The sequence below is a fragment of the Phocoena sinus genome, chromosome 4 (assembly GCF_008692025.1).
Source record: "Phocoena sinus isolate mPhoSin1 chromosome 4, mPhoSin1.pri, whole genome shotgun sequence".
Taxonomy (NCBI): Eukaryota; Metazoa; Chordata; class Mammalia; order Artiodactyla; family Phocoenidae; genus Phocoena; species Phocoena sinus.
The window spans coordinates 64,101,834-64,119,942 of record NC_045766.1 but is presented as its reverse complement, the minus strand read 5'-3'; the positions used below and the strand labels follow the sequence as shown (position 1 = coordinate 64,119,942).

The 18,109-nt window shown below is 46.5% G+C and overlaps 1 protein-coding gene across 6 annotated transcripts in view; it reads right to left on the bottom strand.

Moving 5' to 3' along the window:
- Window positions 1-398: 398 nt before the first annotated feature.
- The window catches only part of ST6GAL1 (ST6 beta-galactoside alpha-2,6-sialyltransferase 1), a 148,815-nt gene continuing 131,104 nt past the window's right edge, over window positions 399-18,109 (bottom strand). For all 6 annotated transcript variants that reach the window (XM_032631579.1, XM_032631578.1, XM_032631581.1 and 3 more), the window contains 3 exons: window positions 7,092-7,190; window positions 5,695-5,869; window positions 399-3,244 (listed from right to left, as the gene is read on the bottom strand). In XM_032631579.1, the coding sequence (XP_032487470.1) occupies window positions 2,997-3,244; window positions 5,695-5,869; window positions 7,092-7,190 (522 nt within the window). In that variant the 3' untranslated portion in view covers window positions 399-2,996. The remainder of the gene's footprint in view (window positions 3,245-5,694; window positions 5,870-7,091; window positions 7,191-18,109) is intronic.

Below are 18,109 nucleotides of genomic sequence, written 5' to 3'. Positions count from 1 at the left end.
ACTCCTGTGCCTCCTCAGGATTTGTATGTGAACAATTTGGCTGTTCCCTTGGGACATCATTCCTTTAAGGGTTTTAGGCTTTTGAAACCAACCTTCTTTTCATTCTGCTTTCTGCCCTACTGCAGCCCTTCCCTGAGGCGTTGGATGAACCACAGCTTCATCATTTGAATCCCAGCAAGAGCAAAAGGAAGAAAATAAACCAGTCACTATCTCAAAGATGCTGTTCTGCCGTGTAAGTAAGCATTCCTTTTCCTGGAGTGTTGAAAAGAGAGGCTAAGAGGCCAGAGGAGCTTCTGGGGGAGAATTTGGGGGTTTGGAATTCCAGTTGTGTCCTCTTTGGAGACAAGAATTGACAATGAGCAGTTGTTCCCTTAGCAAGTAAGAAAAGAGGGACAAGCTTTTTCAAAAACATTTATTTTAAAATTTTACATAATCTTTGGGTAATTCAGAATTAGCTTAGTCGTGATTCAGAAGTTTCTGAGACTGATGTCTCAACTCCAAACCAATATCAATAACTTATCTGATTGATGGAAGGATTTCAGGACCTCATGATATAGAATGAACAGATGGCTACTGAAGAAAACAGAACACCTTAGAGACAGTGGCTTTCCTACAGGACTCGGTCATAATTTTTAAATTCCCTGTCACAAATATTAAACATCTTATCAGACTAATGATAATATCCACATCTTATTTGCATTCTACCAGTTTCCATGTAGAGAAAGCACAGAATGAAATTAACTTGATCCCTTAATAATAACAATTAAAAGCTAGCATCTACCCAGTGTAGTCTTAGTGTCCACACCAACATCTCTCTCCTGATGATGGAATGCCACCTTCCTCTGCACTCAGGGCTCATGATTCAAAGATTGTGAGGAACTCATGGGCCCAGAGACATGGAAAAGACTCATGTTACACAGCAGCCAGTGGCCCCAGTGCTCTGCCCATCCCCGAGCAGATCAGGCCTAAGCTGCAGGCAGGGAGGAGGAGGGGCACGTTCTGCACCCTCCACTCCCTCGGATGGTTTCCAGGGTGTTCTAAGCAGGGTAGGTGTAGTCTCCCAATAGGACATTAACTTCCCTCAGGACAAGGCCCCCTCTCTGGCCTTCAAAGCAGGGTCCTGCCCAGATGTGAGCACAGAGCAGGTCCTTAGTAAAGGAAGGGAGGAATCCAGTATGTACTGAGCACCTACAATATGCCGGGTAACCCTCACAGCACCTGTGAAGCGGGCTTATCACCCATTTTACAGATGTGGAAACAGAGGCTCGGAGAGGAGAATTTGCCCATGGTGGCATAGCGAGTAATAGGGGAGCATCACTTTGAAAACCCAGGGCTCCTCACTCCAGAGCTCTTTCTACTGCCTACTCAAGCCAGTGGTTTGGCAGCAAACGAGGACTCCAGCTCCAAAGCAGCTGGTGTGGAGCTCAAACGTTCGAGGCCCTTGAGCACACAGGGCTAGCTTCGGGAGTCCAGAAGCCTGGTCCAGTCCAGTGTGGCTCCCCATCGGGGTAGGGGACTTAGCACAATGGTCCAGGGAGTGTGTAGACAGACCACAGTGGGTAGGCCTCTGCCTGGAGACTCTGGTGTTGCTCCCTTGCAGGGAGGGGTGGAGGGTACAGCAATCTGATACACCTGGTGAGAATCAGTCACGATCTCCAGGGTTCTGACCTCTGAGAGCTACTTTAAGTCCTAGGAAACCCCATTCCCAGTCCCTGAGAGACCTTTCACAAAAGGCCCGTGAAGGTCAAAAAAAAAAAAAAAAAAAATGGGTGAGGATATTTTAAAGTGGAAAATGCTTAAAAGTAATTTTGGAGGAGGAAGAGTAAAGGGAAAAACAAGATTGCAGGAGGAGGTTTGGGGGTAGGCATCCAACAGGAAGACTTGGCTATGGTGTGCACGCCCAGCGGGTAGGCGAGGCTCAGAGCAGGCGAGCCTGGGGAAATCGGGCTTTTGGCATCTGGCTTGCCTGGCATCTGTCACGGGGCTGCACTTGCTGCCTCAGATGTGAGGGAGGGGGCTTCCTCAAAAAATAACTTGAAGTTCATGTAAATTCAGGCAGATCTTAGCGAATAAATATGGGTAATACAGGCAGAAAGGAAAACACATCTCAGATGACTCAGACAGAATCTGCTTGACATGTTTTTCCTCTTCTAGAACCCACTCCACAGCCCCCAGCTCCATGAAGCCCTCTATGACCCACTGACACAGGAAGTGTGTGGCCCCTCCTGGTGCAAAGATAGCAGCACAGGAAGCCCACCACCTACAAGCCCACAGGGCACCGAGCACACTGAATCCATTCGGTCACTCGCACTGAGCTGTAAGCAACTTGAGGATGGAGACTGTACCTTTTTTTCTGTACTCTCATCTCCTCACGTATGGAGAGGGCTGTGGGTTCACCAAGACCCTCTGCTCAGCAGCACCAAGGCCAAGGGCCGCCAAACCAGCGGAGTGATAGGAACACTGCCTCTCCCAGGGCATGGACCTTAGGAGCAGCTTAGTCCTGGAGGAACTGACTGTGTTTCCTATGCCTTGTGACACTTAACTTGCCCCTCAGAGGCACCTTGTAATGGGCACAATCATAATATGGGAGAGTTTGTTTGAAACATGAAATCAGTGTCTAGGTGTAGATTTCAAGCGTGACAGAGCACTGGTTTGCAAGAATAACATCATTCCAGAGGGGAAAGCAGCCCAGCTTTGGCAGCCCTGCTGGGAAAGGTGGGTCTTGCATTTACCTGTGCAGGGGAGGGGCAGAGAAGACTGACTGGAAGGAATCCTAGGCGTGTGTACATGAGTGTGGTGGGAAGCTCTCGATTCACACACCCCCATGACAAAAGGGCAGGCTGGGCCTGGGTCCCTACCCTTGGATTCCTGAAGGCTCTTGCTGCCTGGAGTGCAGGCAGTGATCATTCAGGAACAGCCTTCCTGGGCCCAGGGTGGCCAGGAGACCAGCTGTGAAATGCCCGAGGGAGAAGGGTGATGGGGCCTGGCCAGGCAGCTTATGCTCCGCAGCGAATGCTCCGGAACCCGGGCAGTGTGGCTTTTCCAAGCAGGTAAATGTCGTCGTCCGTGCCCCGGTTGAGGTGCTTCACCATGTTCTTCTCAAAGAGGAGTGGGTGGTAGGCGCCCATCGTGCAGGCGCTGTCGAAGAACTTCTGGTAGTAGTAGCACACGTCAGTCTTGCGCTTGGACGGAAGAAACTCGTAAATATCCACCTGGTCACACAGTGTCATCATGATGACGATGCCTGGAGAGGCGAGCAGAGGTGAGTCCTGCCCAACAACCCACCCCGGCTCCCCAGAGTGCTGCCCAGGGAGCCCAGCAGCTTACGCCCCCAAATCTGGGGAGGTGTCTGTCTGGAGTTTCTGAGTGTGATTCCCAGTCTGAGTTGTTCTGGGAAGCCAGTCCAGCAGGCTGTTCCTCTGGGTGCGGGGCCCTATGCACCTTCGTAGGGTTCGTGCTGCCCTGCTCAGCACCCAGGTCAGGGCCTGGTGCACAGCAGGTCCTCCCTAAACACTAACGGGTTGGAGGGCTCCATCATCAGTCAATGAACTGATGACTGTCCGTAAGCTATGTGAAGAGACAGGACAATGTGACTGAGGAGACAGAACCATTCCGCGCAGATATTACCTTCTAGCGTCTCTGTATCTTGGAACAGCCTCTTAGATGGTAACTTGGGAGGCGTTTCTTATATCAGTACCTGGAGGAGCAGCGTGGGGAGGGAAGGCTTCGTGCCTCAGGTGGGAGGAGGGACAGTTGGCACAGGAGCATGCCATGGTCTGTACTGATGCGCTCTGCTCAGTCAGGCGGGAGACAAGAGCCGGGAGGGTGTGGCCAGGTTGTGCTCTCAGGGAGGGTACAGAACACTCAGGGTGCAGACCCAGCAAGAGGTGGGAGACGCCTGCCACCACCCACGCTTGTCCCCACCTGGCTTGGTCATCTCCTGCCGGACACGTCCTGCTTGGGGCCTCAGGTTCTTCATCTGCCCCAAGGGGGTGATTTACCCACTCTTCCTACCACATAGGCTATCGTTAGGATGCAGTAACATCATGGCTCTAGACTGCTTTTGTCAACCATAAATATAGGGAATCTTTATGATGAACAGTCCTCACTAACGGCAAAACTGTAAACTGCTAGCAGCAACTCTGTTCTAGAAGAATCAGACATGGGAAAAGCCCCACCTCTGCCCTCTGGCTGCCTCCTGGTTCAGTGGGGGAGAAAAGACACCTCTGCAACTAACTGATGAAGGCACAGCAGAAGTGCTTCTAGAGATGATGGGAGGGAGTCCTCTACGAGAGAGGGTCCTGGTGCACCTCCCGGAGCACTGCTGTGGGGCCTGGCAGGGGCTCTGGCCATGAGGGGTGGGCAAGGGGGAAAGCCTGGCGGTGGCGGGAATAGCATGGGCAAAGGCAGGCAGTAGGGCGATGAGAAAGTGTCCCAGGAAGCTCTCATCTACTTCTGCTCAAAAGGGGTCCAGGGAGAGCCCCCTAATGCACCCATCCGAAAGTGGAAGAGAAAGGTATGAAGACGATGGGATGCTGAAAGCGCCTCCAGCTCTTTCTATCAGGAAATGCCTCTGATAGTAAACATTTATTTGTTCGTTTGCTCAAGGAACATTTAGCTCAGGGCTATCCTGCGCCGGACCCACAAGGATGAGGCAAACGCAGTCCCCGCCCTGAGGGACTTTGCAGTCCAGTAGGGAAGGTGGGTGGGCGGGGACGTGAGGTGGGGGGGCGGGCGGGGAGCCGTAGGCAGCCCTGGAGGCTCGTGGAAAGCGACCGTGGTCCAGCTGAACTCAAAGTGAAAGGGGGGGAAGGGCAGATGGGCCATCAGGGTGGAGAGTTGTGGAGTTAGGTCCAAGAAGAAAGTCTGGAGCCAGTATGCAGGGCCCCCAGCACTCTGACCCCAGCCCACCCCCATGTCAGCACCCACAGCTCCATTCGTGGCCCCCAAACCCGGCTAAGCCTCACCACTCAGGCTTCTCTCAGGGCCACGACTAGGGTGGTCACTAGGGTGAACAGATTTTTGAAATTCTGAATAAAATATTATTGACTCTTCCTTTTTCCACAGATTCTTATATGGCCCAAGACAATAATGGCATTATTACTGATCCTGTCTTTATCTAAAATTTTGATATTTTGTCTATTATAAAATTTTACATTAATTGTGATTTTTTTTAAAAAGATACTGTATTAAGATATCACTTGCTTCTGAATTTCTCGGCACCTCCTTAAATCGTATACCTGAAGCAAGTGCTTCGCTGGCCTCATCCGAGTCTCAGCCCTGCTCCTCCCGTTTTCTTGCCTCCTCTTGTCTGTGCTTCCCATTTCTCCATCTCCACCTGCCAAATCCTCCCCTCTCCCAGGCCTGGGCCAAGTTCTCGAAGTTCTCAGACTGTCCCTCTGGAAGGGGTCCTCTCTCCTATGGCAACGGGCTGGTCACTCTTTCCTGCCACAAACTGAACGTTGCCGCAGACACCTGACTGAACTCTCCCACTGGACACCCTGAAATTAAGGAGGCGGAGTCTATCTTATCAACCTCTGGGTCCTAGCTGGAATTTGCCTCAGAGTACAAACACAGCCAAAACCTAGCAACTGTGTGGTGAATGAACAAACGAATGAACGAATGAGACCCCAGTAGAAGGCTAACCTGTTCTAGAATCAAGCACAAGAGGTCCTTCCCCAGACATGGACTCACCGAGCATCCCAGAAGAGGGGGGGTTTGGCTGAATCTGCTCGGGGGAGATTTCTTGAATGACGTCCCACAGCTCCCAAGGCATCTGGGGCTTGAGGATGTAAAAGGGCTGATCAGGATGAAGCTTACGATAACTCTTGAAGTTATCGAAGAAACTGTAGTCGGGATTCTTGTACCACTGAAAAAGAAGGAAGAGGTCTTGTCAAGGAGAGCAACGTGCCAATGCCACTGCTGCCCCCAGGGGGTCATCCTCGTCTGAGGACTTGAGGGGAGGTGGGGAAGGACCAAGGCAGACTCCTGAGGCACAGCCCCTTCATCAAGACAATTCCAGACTTCAAGCTCTCACTTGATAGTGGGGGAGCCAGCACACAGCCTGTGCTCACCAAGCTTTGAGCTTGTTGACCCTGGAACGGCTTCAGACTTGAGGATCCTAGAATCTGGGAAGGATATCAGAGCTGAGAGGGCCTCTTGGCCCTATCTAACCCCACCTCTCTTTTTTAAAGGGGTGAAAAAACGGGGGCACAGCTTGCCACATCTGTGGATTCACAGTCCTTGACCTGACCCAGGCAAATTTCAGTTCTAAGTGAGATCAACACAAAACTGGAAACTGAGGTAGTGAGAGGACGGTGCCAGGGATACCAGAGCCCATCAGCTATTGGTGTGTCCAGCATAAGAATTAAGTGTCCCAGGAACAGTGCTCTCTGTCCCTCCTCCCTAAAGCCATTCTCCCGTGGCCACTGCAGCCCGTATCAGGGAGAGGCCAACTGACGTGTGTAACAGTGAGAGGGCCATTCTGGAGAAGCTAGACTCCAGCAGGCCTGAGACTCTTTCTCCTTCCCTGGAAAAGCTGATGTTGCAGATCTGGGCCCTCTGCTTAGCAAATCAAGTCCCAGGGAAGGTGACCCCCCCGACACGCACACATATTCTGTTTTCCTCCTCTGTACAATGGGAATAACCATGCTTCTATCTATCTACTTCTTTACGTAGCTATGAGAGTGAAATGAGAAGCATCCAGAAATTGGAAGTGTGGGAAGAGTGTGGTAATATTACGTATAGAAGCGATAGTAACCACTGTCTATTCCTGCTGGTGCCCGTCAGGAATAATAATTGTATTACATGAACACAACCCACCCCAGACGGTGGGAAATCCAGCCACTGTTACACCTGGTACAGACCATAATTGGGAGACAAATACATGGCAGTGCAGGGTGGGCATGGAGAGCACTGGTATAGGACAGGAATCCTTCTGAACCGCTAGTCCAGAAGTGGGGTGCCCTAAAATGGAAATAGCCAGCCCTCAGTGTGGTCCAGGTCAGCCGTGACTTTAAAACCCAGGACCTCGGGGAAATCTATAGACAAACAGGTGACTCAATCCCAATTTCCCATGGACGCCCACTTACCTTTGGGATATCTGAATGGTAAACAGACGGGTCCCATACGATTAGGATTCCTTCATTGTACAAACTGTCTTTGAGGAAGCGCCCTTCTGTGGTGACCAACTGCAGGAAGAAACAGACAAGCTGTCACCTGGACATTTACATGTGAATGTTGGCTTGTAGTAATACCTGACACATTATAAGTACCACCTGAGGCCCCAGAGCCCCATGAAGCTTCTGAGTTTTGGTGCAGCACTTAAGAAGAAGGCAAAGATGCCAGCCAGAGCTGTGTGGACCTGAAAGGACATTTTGTCATAATCCATCAGCCATAGAGTAGAAAGGGTTCCACTCAGACTTTTGAGGTTGTTGGAGCCAAGGGTACAGTGAAAATGGCTCTGGGTATAGTCCCCTGCAGTCATACCTTATATGGGAGTCAGGGGGGTGAGGTTTAAAGTCAGAATCTCATATAACCAAAATGATCTTTGAAAAGCCCTTCAGTCACCTATAAAGTCCAGCACATAGTTATTACAAAGCACGATGGAGACGGACACAGGACATCTCAGAATCTTAATACAGGCCATGGTTTCTGCAGCACTGGAACAGATGCCAGTATCTGTGGTTGAGCACCAAATGAAGCAGTCGGCTCGTGTGGAGGGACCATGGCATATGCGGAAACATACGCTTAAACGTGAGAATCTCACCAGGCTGGGGCAATGCTCACGTGCACCATGCTGGGGAACCAGCCACTGCTCCTCTCCTCCCCACACTCCCAGGCTCCCCTGCTGTCAGGCTGGCCTGGGCAAAATGTGACTGTGATAAGACTCCATGGGACAGATCAGTTTTGCTAAATCCATTAACAGCCTTTTAAAAAAGCAGAAACTAACACACCATTGTAAAGCAATTACACTCCAATAAAGATGAAAAAATAAAATAAAAAATTAAAAAGTATTTACTGTATACCCTTTGACTCAGTAATTTTACATTTTGGCATTTATCCTAAGAGAAGTTAAATTTGGGAAAAAATTATGAACAGAAATGTTAATTAAAGTACTTATCAAAATATGAAAAGTGTGGTAGCAGAAGGTGAAAACTACTAGACTTATTACATACAGAAAGACCTGGCTCAGTTCTTGGCTTTGCCACTCGTCTGATGACCGTGAGAAGGTCAGACAGTCGCCCTAGGCCTAGTGCAGGTAACACTGCCCTGCTGTCTCAAACAGGAGGTGTCTTGAGGATCAAATGCGGCACAGGAGTGAGTGAGAAAGAGAGAGAAGGGGCCCGAAGGCTTAGCAATGAAAGAAGCTGTGTCCCTCTTAAGGGACAGAGTTGTTTCGTGTGATCTGCTGTCAGTCACCTTAAAAAGCAGGTGGGAGATGATGTTGCCCAGGTGTAAAATGAACAAATGGCAGAAATCAGAACAAGAACTGCCTGGAATTGAAAGCAAGAATCACAACAATAATCCCTCCCCAGGAATTCCCTGGCGGTCCAGTGGTTAGGACTCGGCGCACTCACTGCCTGGGGGCCCAGGTTCAGTCCCTGGTTGGGGAACTAAGATCCCCGCAAGCTGCACAGCATGGCTCCCCTCCAAAAAAAAATCCCTCCCCACCTCGATCACTCACCATCACGAGGAGGCTGAGACCTAATCAATGTCCCTGCAGTATCTGAAGAATGACTATGGGAAGATGGGTGGTCTGTACAACCAAGAATGGCAATTTGCCAAGAGCCTCTAAGGTCATTCAGCTACCCCGTCCCCACACCTTCCCCCAGACGTAGGAAGGTCCTGGGAGCCTGAAGAATATAATCTCATTTCCTCAGTGTATCTTTGAAACAAGAACTATTGGTGGTGGGTCCACCCTGGCCAGAGATTGTGCAGTTGTACTGGGTGCTAAGGAGCCCCCAGGCAGTCACAGGGTGCCAGAGTGAGGATGGCCATGAGGTAAGTGAATGTTGAGGGACAAATAAGACTAGGCAAGTCAAGGGAGTGAGGAGGGAGAGGGAAGAGGACCTGGACAGAAGAAACAACGTGTGCAAATCCCCAGATGTGAAAATACATGGCAGAGACTGCTAAGGTGTCACCCCATACCCATCCTCTCTTTCTTCCTTGGTAACAGATACCTCAACACATGGCTACCTAAAATAAAGACTACCTGAAATAAAAATTTCCCAGCCTCTCTTAGAGCTAAGTATGGCCACGTGACAAAATGTTGGCCAAAGGTGTGTAAGCAAGTGTGACTTCCAGGAACTGTTCTTAGAGTCAGGATCATGCCCTTCCTTGTTCATTCCTCCTTCCTGCTGGCAAAAAGTGGATGTGATGGCTGGAGCTTGAGCAGCCATCTTGGACCATGAAGTGCAAGTCACGTGTTAGAACAGCAGATGCACAAGGGAGAAGAAGCTTGAGCTCCTGACCCTCTGGAACACCATACCAACTCTAGACTTCTTTTACATGAAAAATACATTTTTATCTTGTTAAGCTAGTGTTGAGAGGTGGGCAGAGTATTCCTGTCACTTGCAGCCAAACCTAATTCTAATTAGTAGAGTGAATAGCTTTTTTGGGAATTGCAGTTTGTCCAGTGGCTTAGATACAAAAGGAGAGCCAGAAGGGGTCAGAGAAGTGTAGGCGGGGGCCACACCAGGGAGCTTAGCGTTTCCTCAGTAGATTACAGGACCAGTGAAGGCTTGTAAGTGAGAAGAATCCAAACCGACCCGTGTTCTGGAATAGAGTTTTTACAGAAAAGGAGATCAGATAGAAGCTGCTGCTATAGCCTAAGTAAAAAATGATGGGGAAATGAAGAAAAAGAGTTACAACTGTCAGCTGTAGGCTTGCAGACTAACTGGTTGTTGAAAGTGAAGATAAAAGGGGTCAAGGTGACTCCTGGACCTCAGGCCATTTCCTAAAATGAGAACTTGGAAAGAAGAGCAGCTGGTACGTGCCTTTGGGAGTGGAGTGGAGATTTGAAGTTCAAGGATGAGGCAACTGACCTGGAGTCCCACAGGTGAGCGGCCATAGGAACTAGGAGGGGCCCCACACCTTCCAACATTAAGCACTGTCCTCTCTCTGTGGAGAACACGGTAACTCACAGCACAGGAATTCAGCGCTATAGCCCAAAGGCAGAGTGTGCATCCTGGCAGACAGGGCTTTGCAAGGTAGACATGTTTGAGCGGGTGACAGGGAGGCCCCAGGGGGAAGTGGGACACCCTCACACTATTTTATACATGACTTTCATGACTGAACTCTACAATTTCACTCCCTGTCCCGTCCCACTCCACCTCCCACTCAAAAAGAAATCTGCCGGTATATTGAAAGTCTAAGCCTTAAGCTATGCTTCTTTCTGTGCAGAGGACCTGACACCAGGTGATTTATTCCTACTCATGAGTTGATTTATCCCTACTCACTTACCTTCTATGGGCCCCAGGTGCCTTATTTATAGGAAATGACCATCCTGTAAGTCCCTGCCTGGGTGACCAGCCATGTCTGGACAACATCTCAGTCTGTCATTTGTCCAACTGCAGCACAAGTGACTTAAAAATAAAGCTCTTCTCAAATGCTCCTGTACTCACCCACATGCACAGTCTGACCTGAGTTCAGGGATCCCCAGGGCCTCATGATGAAGAAAGCAAGTCATTGCCAGAGCAACGGAGCCCCCAAGCAGCACATGCCAGGAAAAGACTACACTTGGGAGATGGACTGTTGCTGTTTAGCAACCTGTTTAAAGTAAACTTTCCAGTCATAAAGAAATAGTCACTGCAGAAAGTTAGAAAATACAGGAATCCACACGCGCGCGCGCGCACACACACACACACACACACACACATCTATCTACATACATTTAGAAGAAAATAATCATGCATGACTGCATTCTTCAGATATTCCCACTGTGAATATGTGAGTCTTTTATCTTACCAGCTCTTTCTTCCCCTCTGTTATGAACTGAATTATGTCCCCCCACACCAAATTCATATGTTGAATCCCTAACCCCCAGTGTAACTATATTGGAGATGATAGGGCCTTTGGAGAGGTAATTAAGGTTAAACAAGGTCATAAGGATGGGGCCCTAGTCTAATAAAACTGATGTCCTTATAAGAAAAAGGAAGAGACAGCAGAGATCTCTCTCTCTCCCCCCAACCCACATGCACATGTGATGGCATAGAGAGAAGGTGGCCATCCATAAGCCAGGAAGAGCCCTTGTCAGAAACCAACCTTGATGACACCTTGATCTAGTATTTCTGGCCTCCAGAACTGAGAAAATAAATCTCTATGTTTCAGCCACCCCATCTGTGGCGTTTTGTCATGGCAGGCCTAGGAAACTAATACACTGTGTGTGTGTGTGTATGTGTAGATATTGATATCTCTTAACTACAGAGTTTAGGCTTAGTGGTTTTGTTAAACTCAGACAACAGTCCAGTTTGATGTCTTCTCGCTTACCCCTCACAATATTTCCAAGCCCCAAACAGGGCTTGAAAAGGAAACTCTGAGAGGTTATGAAACTGGCCCAAGATCACACAGCTAGGAAGGGATGGAGCTGGGTTGCAAATCAAGGTATGTCTGACCTCCCACTGTACTAGGCAATCTTTCAAAAATGTTAAGGGACGATAAAATAAAGTTTGTGTTCTGGCCGCCAGATTTGCAAATTTGCCACAGTTGCAAAGCTAGCTAGTGCTCTAGGAAGACAAAGAGGTCTTCAAGGTCTTCCGTAGACCTGAAAAATGATATGAAGGCTCTGGGCCTTAAGGGAAGACCTGACCATTGTAAACTGGACCCGGACAGGGAAGTGCTAAACAGAAGGGCACCACAAATTGAAACTCACCATAAGCCCCAAATCAGAGAGGCCCGTAATTCTACCTGGAATCACAGGAAAGGTCATCCAAAGAACCATAATATATTAGAGGAAGTAAATGTTGGAAAGTACTTAAATGGTCAAGCAAAGGAGATTGAAAGAATAAGCTGTGAAGCTCCCCCACAAAGGAGTACTATGCAGCTGCAACAAAGAGTGAGGAAGATTTCTATGAACTGATACGGAGTAGTTTCCAGAAGGTACTGGGAAAAGGCAGAGTGTAAAAGAGCATATATCGTCTACTACATTTTTGTAAGGAGTGAGGTGAACTAAAACATACATATATTTATATATATATTTGTCTTTACAAATAGAAACACAGAAGTATAAATCACACAACAGTAGTCAGTTACCTACAAAGCGTGGTGGTGAAACAGGGTGGAAGGAATTCAGGCGTGAGTAACACTCACCTTTTTGGATACCTTTTTGGATAGTTTTGAATTTTGGAAGCATGTTAATATTCTGTGTATTTTTTTTTTTTAAGTAAGGAAAAGGAAAACCTAGAACTGGAACAAAATGAATACAGTTGAATTTCAAATGAATCCATAATCGAAGTGAAGAGAAACAGAAGGACTAATCGAGGTAACTTAGGGTTACCTCATTATTTGGCCATATCCCCTCAGTCTTGGGCAGGGTGTGAAAGAGAATTGCAAACAAATCCTAAACTTTGATAGGTTTTATGTAGAGATATGCAAAACAATTTTCAAATTACTTTCGATGTACTATAGATATGAGCAAATAAATCAGTGTGCTGATGTTGTTAGAAGGGGGATTCTCACTTTGAAAGAAGGGGGGGGTTACAAATACACAATGGGGAAGGCAAGGAATACCTTCATATGGAAAGACTGAGGTATCAATTTAAGTCTGTTATTTCTAAAATAGGTATCTTTGCATGTATATACATGTGTCTGTGTAGGTGTGTATACACACACGTATGCATATGTGTAAATGAATGAATACACATGTATGAGTATTGTGTGTGTACATGCATATATTTCCTCTACCTGCTGAAAGGGCCAAGAAGCAAAGACAACCTCGTTAGGCATGAACATATCTAGTACCTAGATCTTGGTCTCTAATACCATTTTTCACTTAAAGGAACCAGGGCTCCTTGGGAAAAACTGGCATATCCCAGAAGTAGGGTAGGATAGTATGGGGAAATAAAACTTCCCAGGATCTCTCGGCACTCCTGCAAAAAGCCCCAGGCTCCTGAGACTCTTTATAAACAATGAGAATAAAATCGATAGCTATTTGTCTAGTTAATTGCTCTTCTCTGACTCAAAACATAGTAAAACTTCGCTTACCTCCCCCAAGAAGCTAAATGGTTATAGCTCAGACTATATCTCTAGGTTAATACAAAGATACTCTAAGAGACCAGGAAGACCGGGGCAGGAGGAAGGGGCCCAGGAACTTAGGGACAGCTCTAGGTAAGTTTATTTATATTCCAAAGGGCTGGAGTAAGAAGGGGACTCTTTTTCAGCTACCTCCTGCCTTTTATAAGCAAGGGACAAAAAATGACTTATTTTTTGTCCCTTGCTTATAGGGTACCTGGCTACTCATGTAGGATAATTGGCCTGGCTCTTATTGCACTGCACTAGGAATAAGAACATAAGCGGAGACTAATGCACTTCTTACTCTAAGGTATTTAAATAAGAAATCTGTCTCTGAGCCAGAACACTTTGTGTGCGCATTCAGGATAACATTAATAAAGATGAAATATTAAAAACCCAACAGATAGGTTACAAAATGAACTGGAACATCTTGTTATGCCAGAAAGTATAGAAGTATTTTAAAAAATGATGAGGGCATGCATGTCATGGGGAAACAAGAGCCAACTTGAAGGAACTCCCACTAGCCAGATCTGGGACAAGTTGAACACCTAAGTAGTTCAGAACCATAATGAATTAGAAACCATTGAAAATATAGGAATCTCTGAGTTCTTACCAATAACAAATACAAAAAGAAAAGAAAGAAGGAAGAAAGGGAGGGAGGAAAGGAGGGAGGGAGGAAGGAAATAAATGGAGGAGGAGAAGGGAGGCTTCTTGCTTATAATAAAATTCTGAGTGCCAGCTGGATGACATGGAGAAGGGAGAGCTTAAGTTAAAAGACCCATCATTTTTCAGCCATCATAGTAAAGACTGGCTCAGGCAAAAGTGATCAATGAATGTTAAACGTAGGAGGGAATTTTGATCTGGAGCAGAATAATGGCACAGTATTAAAAGTGTTCACTCACAGACTGCAAGGGAAAAATGTAATTATACAGTGGCCAAATCAAACAACACCATATCCAAGCTGAAGGGCAGATGGACATTGGATGCCTCCTGATATGATGCTCTTAGGAGGATACAGTGTCATTTGTGTAGTTTTCCAGCCAGGAATGCAGAAACTGAATTTAATATTGAGAAAGCATCAGATAAACCCTAAATTTTAAAAAACTTTAAAGAAGGACTTTATTCTTCAAAAATGTCTGTGTCTTAAACGACAGAGGATATGGAAATGTTCTAGGTTGAAGGAGACTAAAGAGGCATAACAACTAGATGCAACACGTGATCCTAATCTGGATCTTGTACTAGAAGAAAAAATATGCCATAAAAGACATTATTGGGTCAATTAACAAAACTGCAATGCAGCCAGATTAAAGTATGGTATCAGTGTAAATGTATGAAGTTGATAACTGTAGTTTGGTTACATAAGACATATTCTTAGGATGTCCACATTAAAGTATTATCTTGGTCAGTTCAGTCAACTATAACAAAATACCACAGACTGGATGCCTTAAACAACAGACATTTATTTCTCACAGCTCTGGAGGCTGGGAAGTCCAAGATCAAGGTACCAGCAGATCCAGTTACCAGGTGAGGGCCCACTTCCTGGCTTGCATATGGCTGCTTTCTCCCTGTGTCCTCACATGGTAAAAAAGAGAGCAAGCTCTAGTCTCTCTCCTTTTTTTTTTTTTTATGAGGACAGCAATCCCATCATGGAAGCCCCTCCCTCAAGACCTCTTCTATACCTAATTATTTCCCATATGCCCCATCTCCAAATACCATCACATTGGGGGTTAGAACTTCAACATATGAATTTGGGGGAGAAACATTCAGTCCATAACGTTCTACCCCTGTATCCCTCCAAATCATGTCCTTCTCACATACAAAACACATTAATTCTACCCCAACATCCCCAAAAGTTTTAACTCATTCCAGTATCAACTCTAAAGGCTGAAGTCCAAAGTCTTATCTAAATATTATCTAAACCAGAAGAGAGCAAAATGATTCAACCTGAAGTAAAACTCTTCTCCTGCTGTGAACCTGTGAAACTGGAAAATTATGTGCTTCCTAAATACAGTGGTAGAACAGGCATAGAGTAGAGATTCTCATTCCAAAAGGGAGAAATTAGAAGGAAGAAAGAAGTGACAGGTTCCAAGAAAGTCTAAGCCTAGCAAAGTACATACCATTAGATCTTAAGGCTTGAGAATAATCCTCTCTGGTTTGATGCTCTGCCTTATAGATGTGGGGGGGGGGCATCAGTCCCACCTGTGTGGCTCTGCTGGGTAGGAGTCACTCCTCCAAGGCCCTGGGCAGCTGCCATATGGCCTACTGAGGTCAAGGCAGCGCCCTGCCCCCTTTGAAACCAAGGAGGCAGCCCTGATGGTCTCTGAATCACCATTGGGTTCATTCTTCCCTTGTCTTGAAGAATGGTATATGTTTGCGGGCAAAGAGCTCTATAGTTTGGTCCTGTAGAATCTAAGTCTGACAGCCTGCCTCATTTTGTCCTGTATCCACACTCGTTCAGTTCACACTAGCAGTGTTTCTGCTGGGGTGGCTGGTTAGGTCTGTGGTTCACTCCCACACTGACCTTTTTATCAAATGCTTGTTGGGCCATCCTCTTACTGTTTTTTTCAGAACAAGCTTTCTCATTTTTTGCAATATAGATAAGCTGAGAATTTTCCAAATCTTTAAGTTCTGTTTCCTTTTTGCTAAACAATTCCTTCTTCAATTCATTTCTCTCCTCTCACATTTTACTAAAAGCAGTCATGAGGAACCAAGCCGCTCCTTCAGTGCTTTCCCTAAGGCAATTTCTAAAAATTGCCTCAGCTAAATATCCAGTTTCTTCACTCACAAGTGAAGAAAACATTAGAACACAGTTCAGCCAAGTCCTCTGCCACTTTATAACAAGGATCACTTGTTCTCCACTGGTCAATAACATGTTCCTCGTGTTATTTCCATCTGAGAGACCACACCAGAATGGCCTTTATCATCCATATTTCTGCCAACGTTCTGTTCATGATTATTTGTCTTCTCTAAAAAGAGGCGTTCTCGGGCTTCCCAGGTGGTGCAGTGGTTGAGAGTCCGCCTGCCGATGCAGGGGACACGAGTTCGTGCCCCGGTCCGGGAAGATCCCACATGCTGTGGAGCAGCTAGGCCCGTGAGCCATGGCCGCTGAGCCTGCGCGTCCGGAGCCTGTGCTCCACAACAGGAGAGGTCACGGCAGTGACAGGCCCGCGTACTGCAAAAGAAAAAAGGCGTTCTCTCCAGCTCTCCTCTTTTCCTTCTGAGTCCTCACCAGAATTTCCCTCTGTCTGTATTTCTAGCGTGCCCTTCAGAACTCCTCCAGCTTCTACCAGTTTCCCAGTTCCAAAGCCACTTGCACACTTTCAGGTATTTGTTACAGCAGCACTCTGTTTCTCGGCACCAAAAAATCATAGTCTGCTCAGGTTGTGATAACAAAATACCATAGACTGGGTAGCTTAAACAACAGATATTTATTTCTCATAGTTCTGGAGGCTGGGAAGTCCAAGGTCAAGGTGCCAGCAGATTTGGTTCCTGGTGAGGGCTTGCAGATGGCCACCTTCTCACTGTGTCCTTACATGGCAGAGAGAGAGCGAGCTCTGGTCCCTCTTCCTCCTCTTATAAGGATCCTAATCCCTTCATCATGGGGGCGCCACCCTCAGGACCTCATCTAAGCATAATTCTCTCCCAAAAGCCCCACCTCCCTCCAAATACTATCATATTGGATAGTTAAGGCTTCAACATACAAATTTGTGGGAGAGCTGTAAACTTTCGGTCTGTAACATATATTTAGGGCTTGATGTCTGCAATGTATACAACTTACTCTCAAATGAAAAAAAAATATTATGAAAGATGGATAGGCCAGATGATATAGCAATGGGGTAAAATGAAAAAATAAGTGAATCTGGATAAATGGTATATAGGCATTCTTTGTATTTGTCATATTATTGCAACTTTTCTGGAAGTTTTCAAGTATTTTCAAATAAAAAGTTTAAAAAAACGAGGAAGTTTGGAGGCAATCCACTGAGTAAGCAGAAGGTTCTTTGGACTATACTTCATTCAACAAATATTTCTTGTACATCTACTACGTAATGGGCACTATCCTGGGCACTTGGGCATCAATGAACAAAACAGGCCAAAAATGCCTCCTCTCATAGTGGGAGAGCTAGGCGATAAATGAGATGGATAAATTATATGATGGGAGTGAGAAAACATGGACTTAGAACGTGTCACCAGAGAGCCAGGAAAGAGCCCTGGACAGGCCGTTAGGAAGACTTCAGCCTACGTGGGCCTGCCATTGTCCTCTGTGCAACTGTACAGCTCACCTTCTCCTCTCAGGCCTCAGTTATCTCATTTGTAAAATGAAACAATCAGGCAAGACCCTGGGCTTCACAAGGGCCGGGAGCATGTCTGTTTCTGTTTTGCTGCTGTTGTTAGCAGCTGAGTTCTAGCCCTGTTTACAAAGTCTGGCATGGAGCAGGTGATCAGTAATTCATTCTGAAATGAATGAATGGCTAGTTGATCTCCGAAGTCCTTTTCGGCTCTGGGATTTCCAATACCATTTGGATCACCTTAAAGGACGTCATGTCACTTCAGACATCACATCTCATTCCACAGATATTAGAAGGATAATGAGGAAATATTATGAACAACTTTATGCTAACAAAGTCGATAATGTAGAAGAAATGAACAAATTTCTTGAAAGATACAGACTAACAAAGCTCGGGAAGAAGAAACAAGTGACATGAATAACCCTGTGTCTATTAAAGAAGTTGAATTTGTAGCTAAAAACCTTCCCACAAGGTAAATTCTAGGCCCAGATGACTTTACTGGTGAACTCTACCAAACACTCAGGAGAAAAGTAATACCAGTTCTACACAAACCCTTCCAGAAAATTTTACACGAACAATTCCCAGCTCACTCT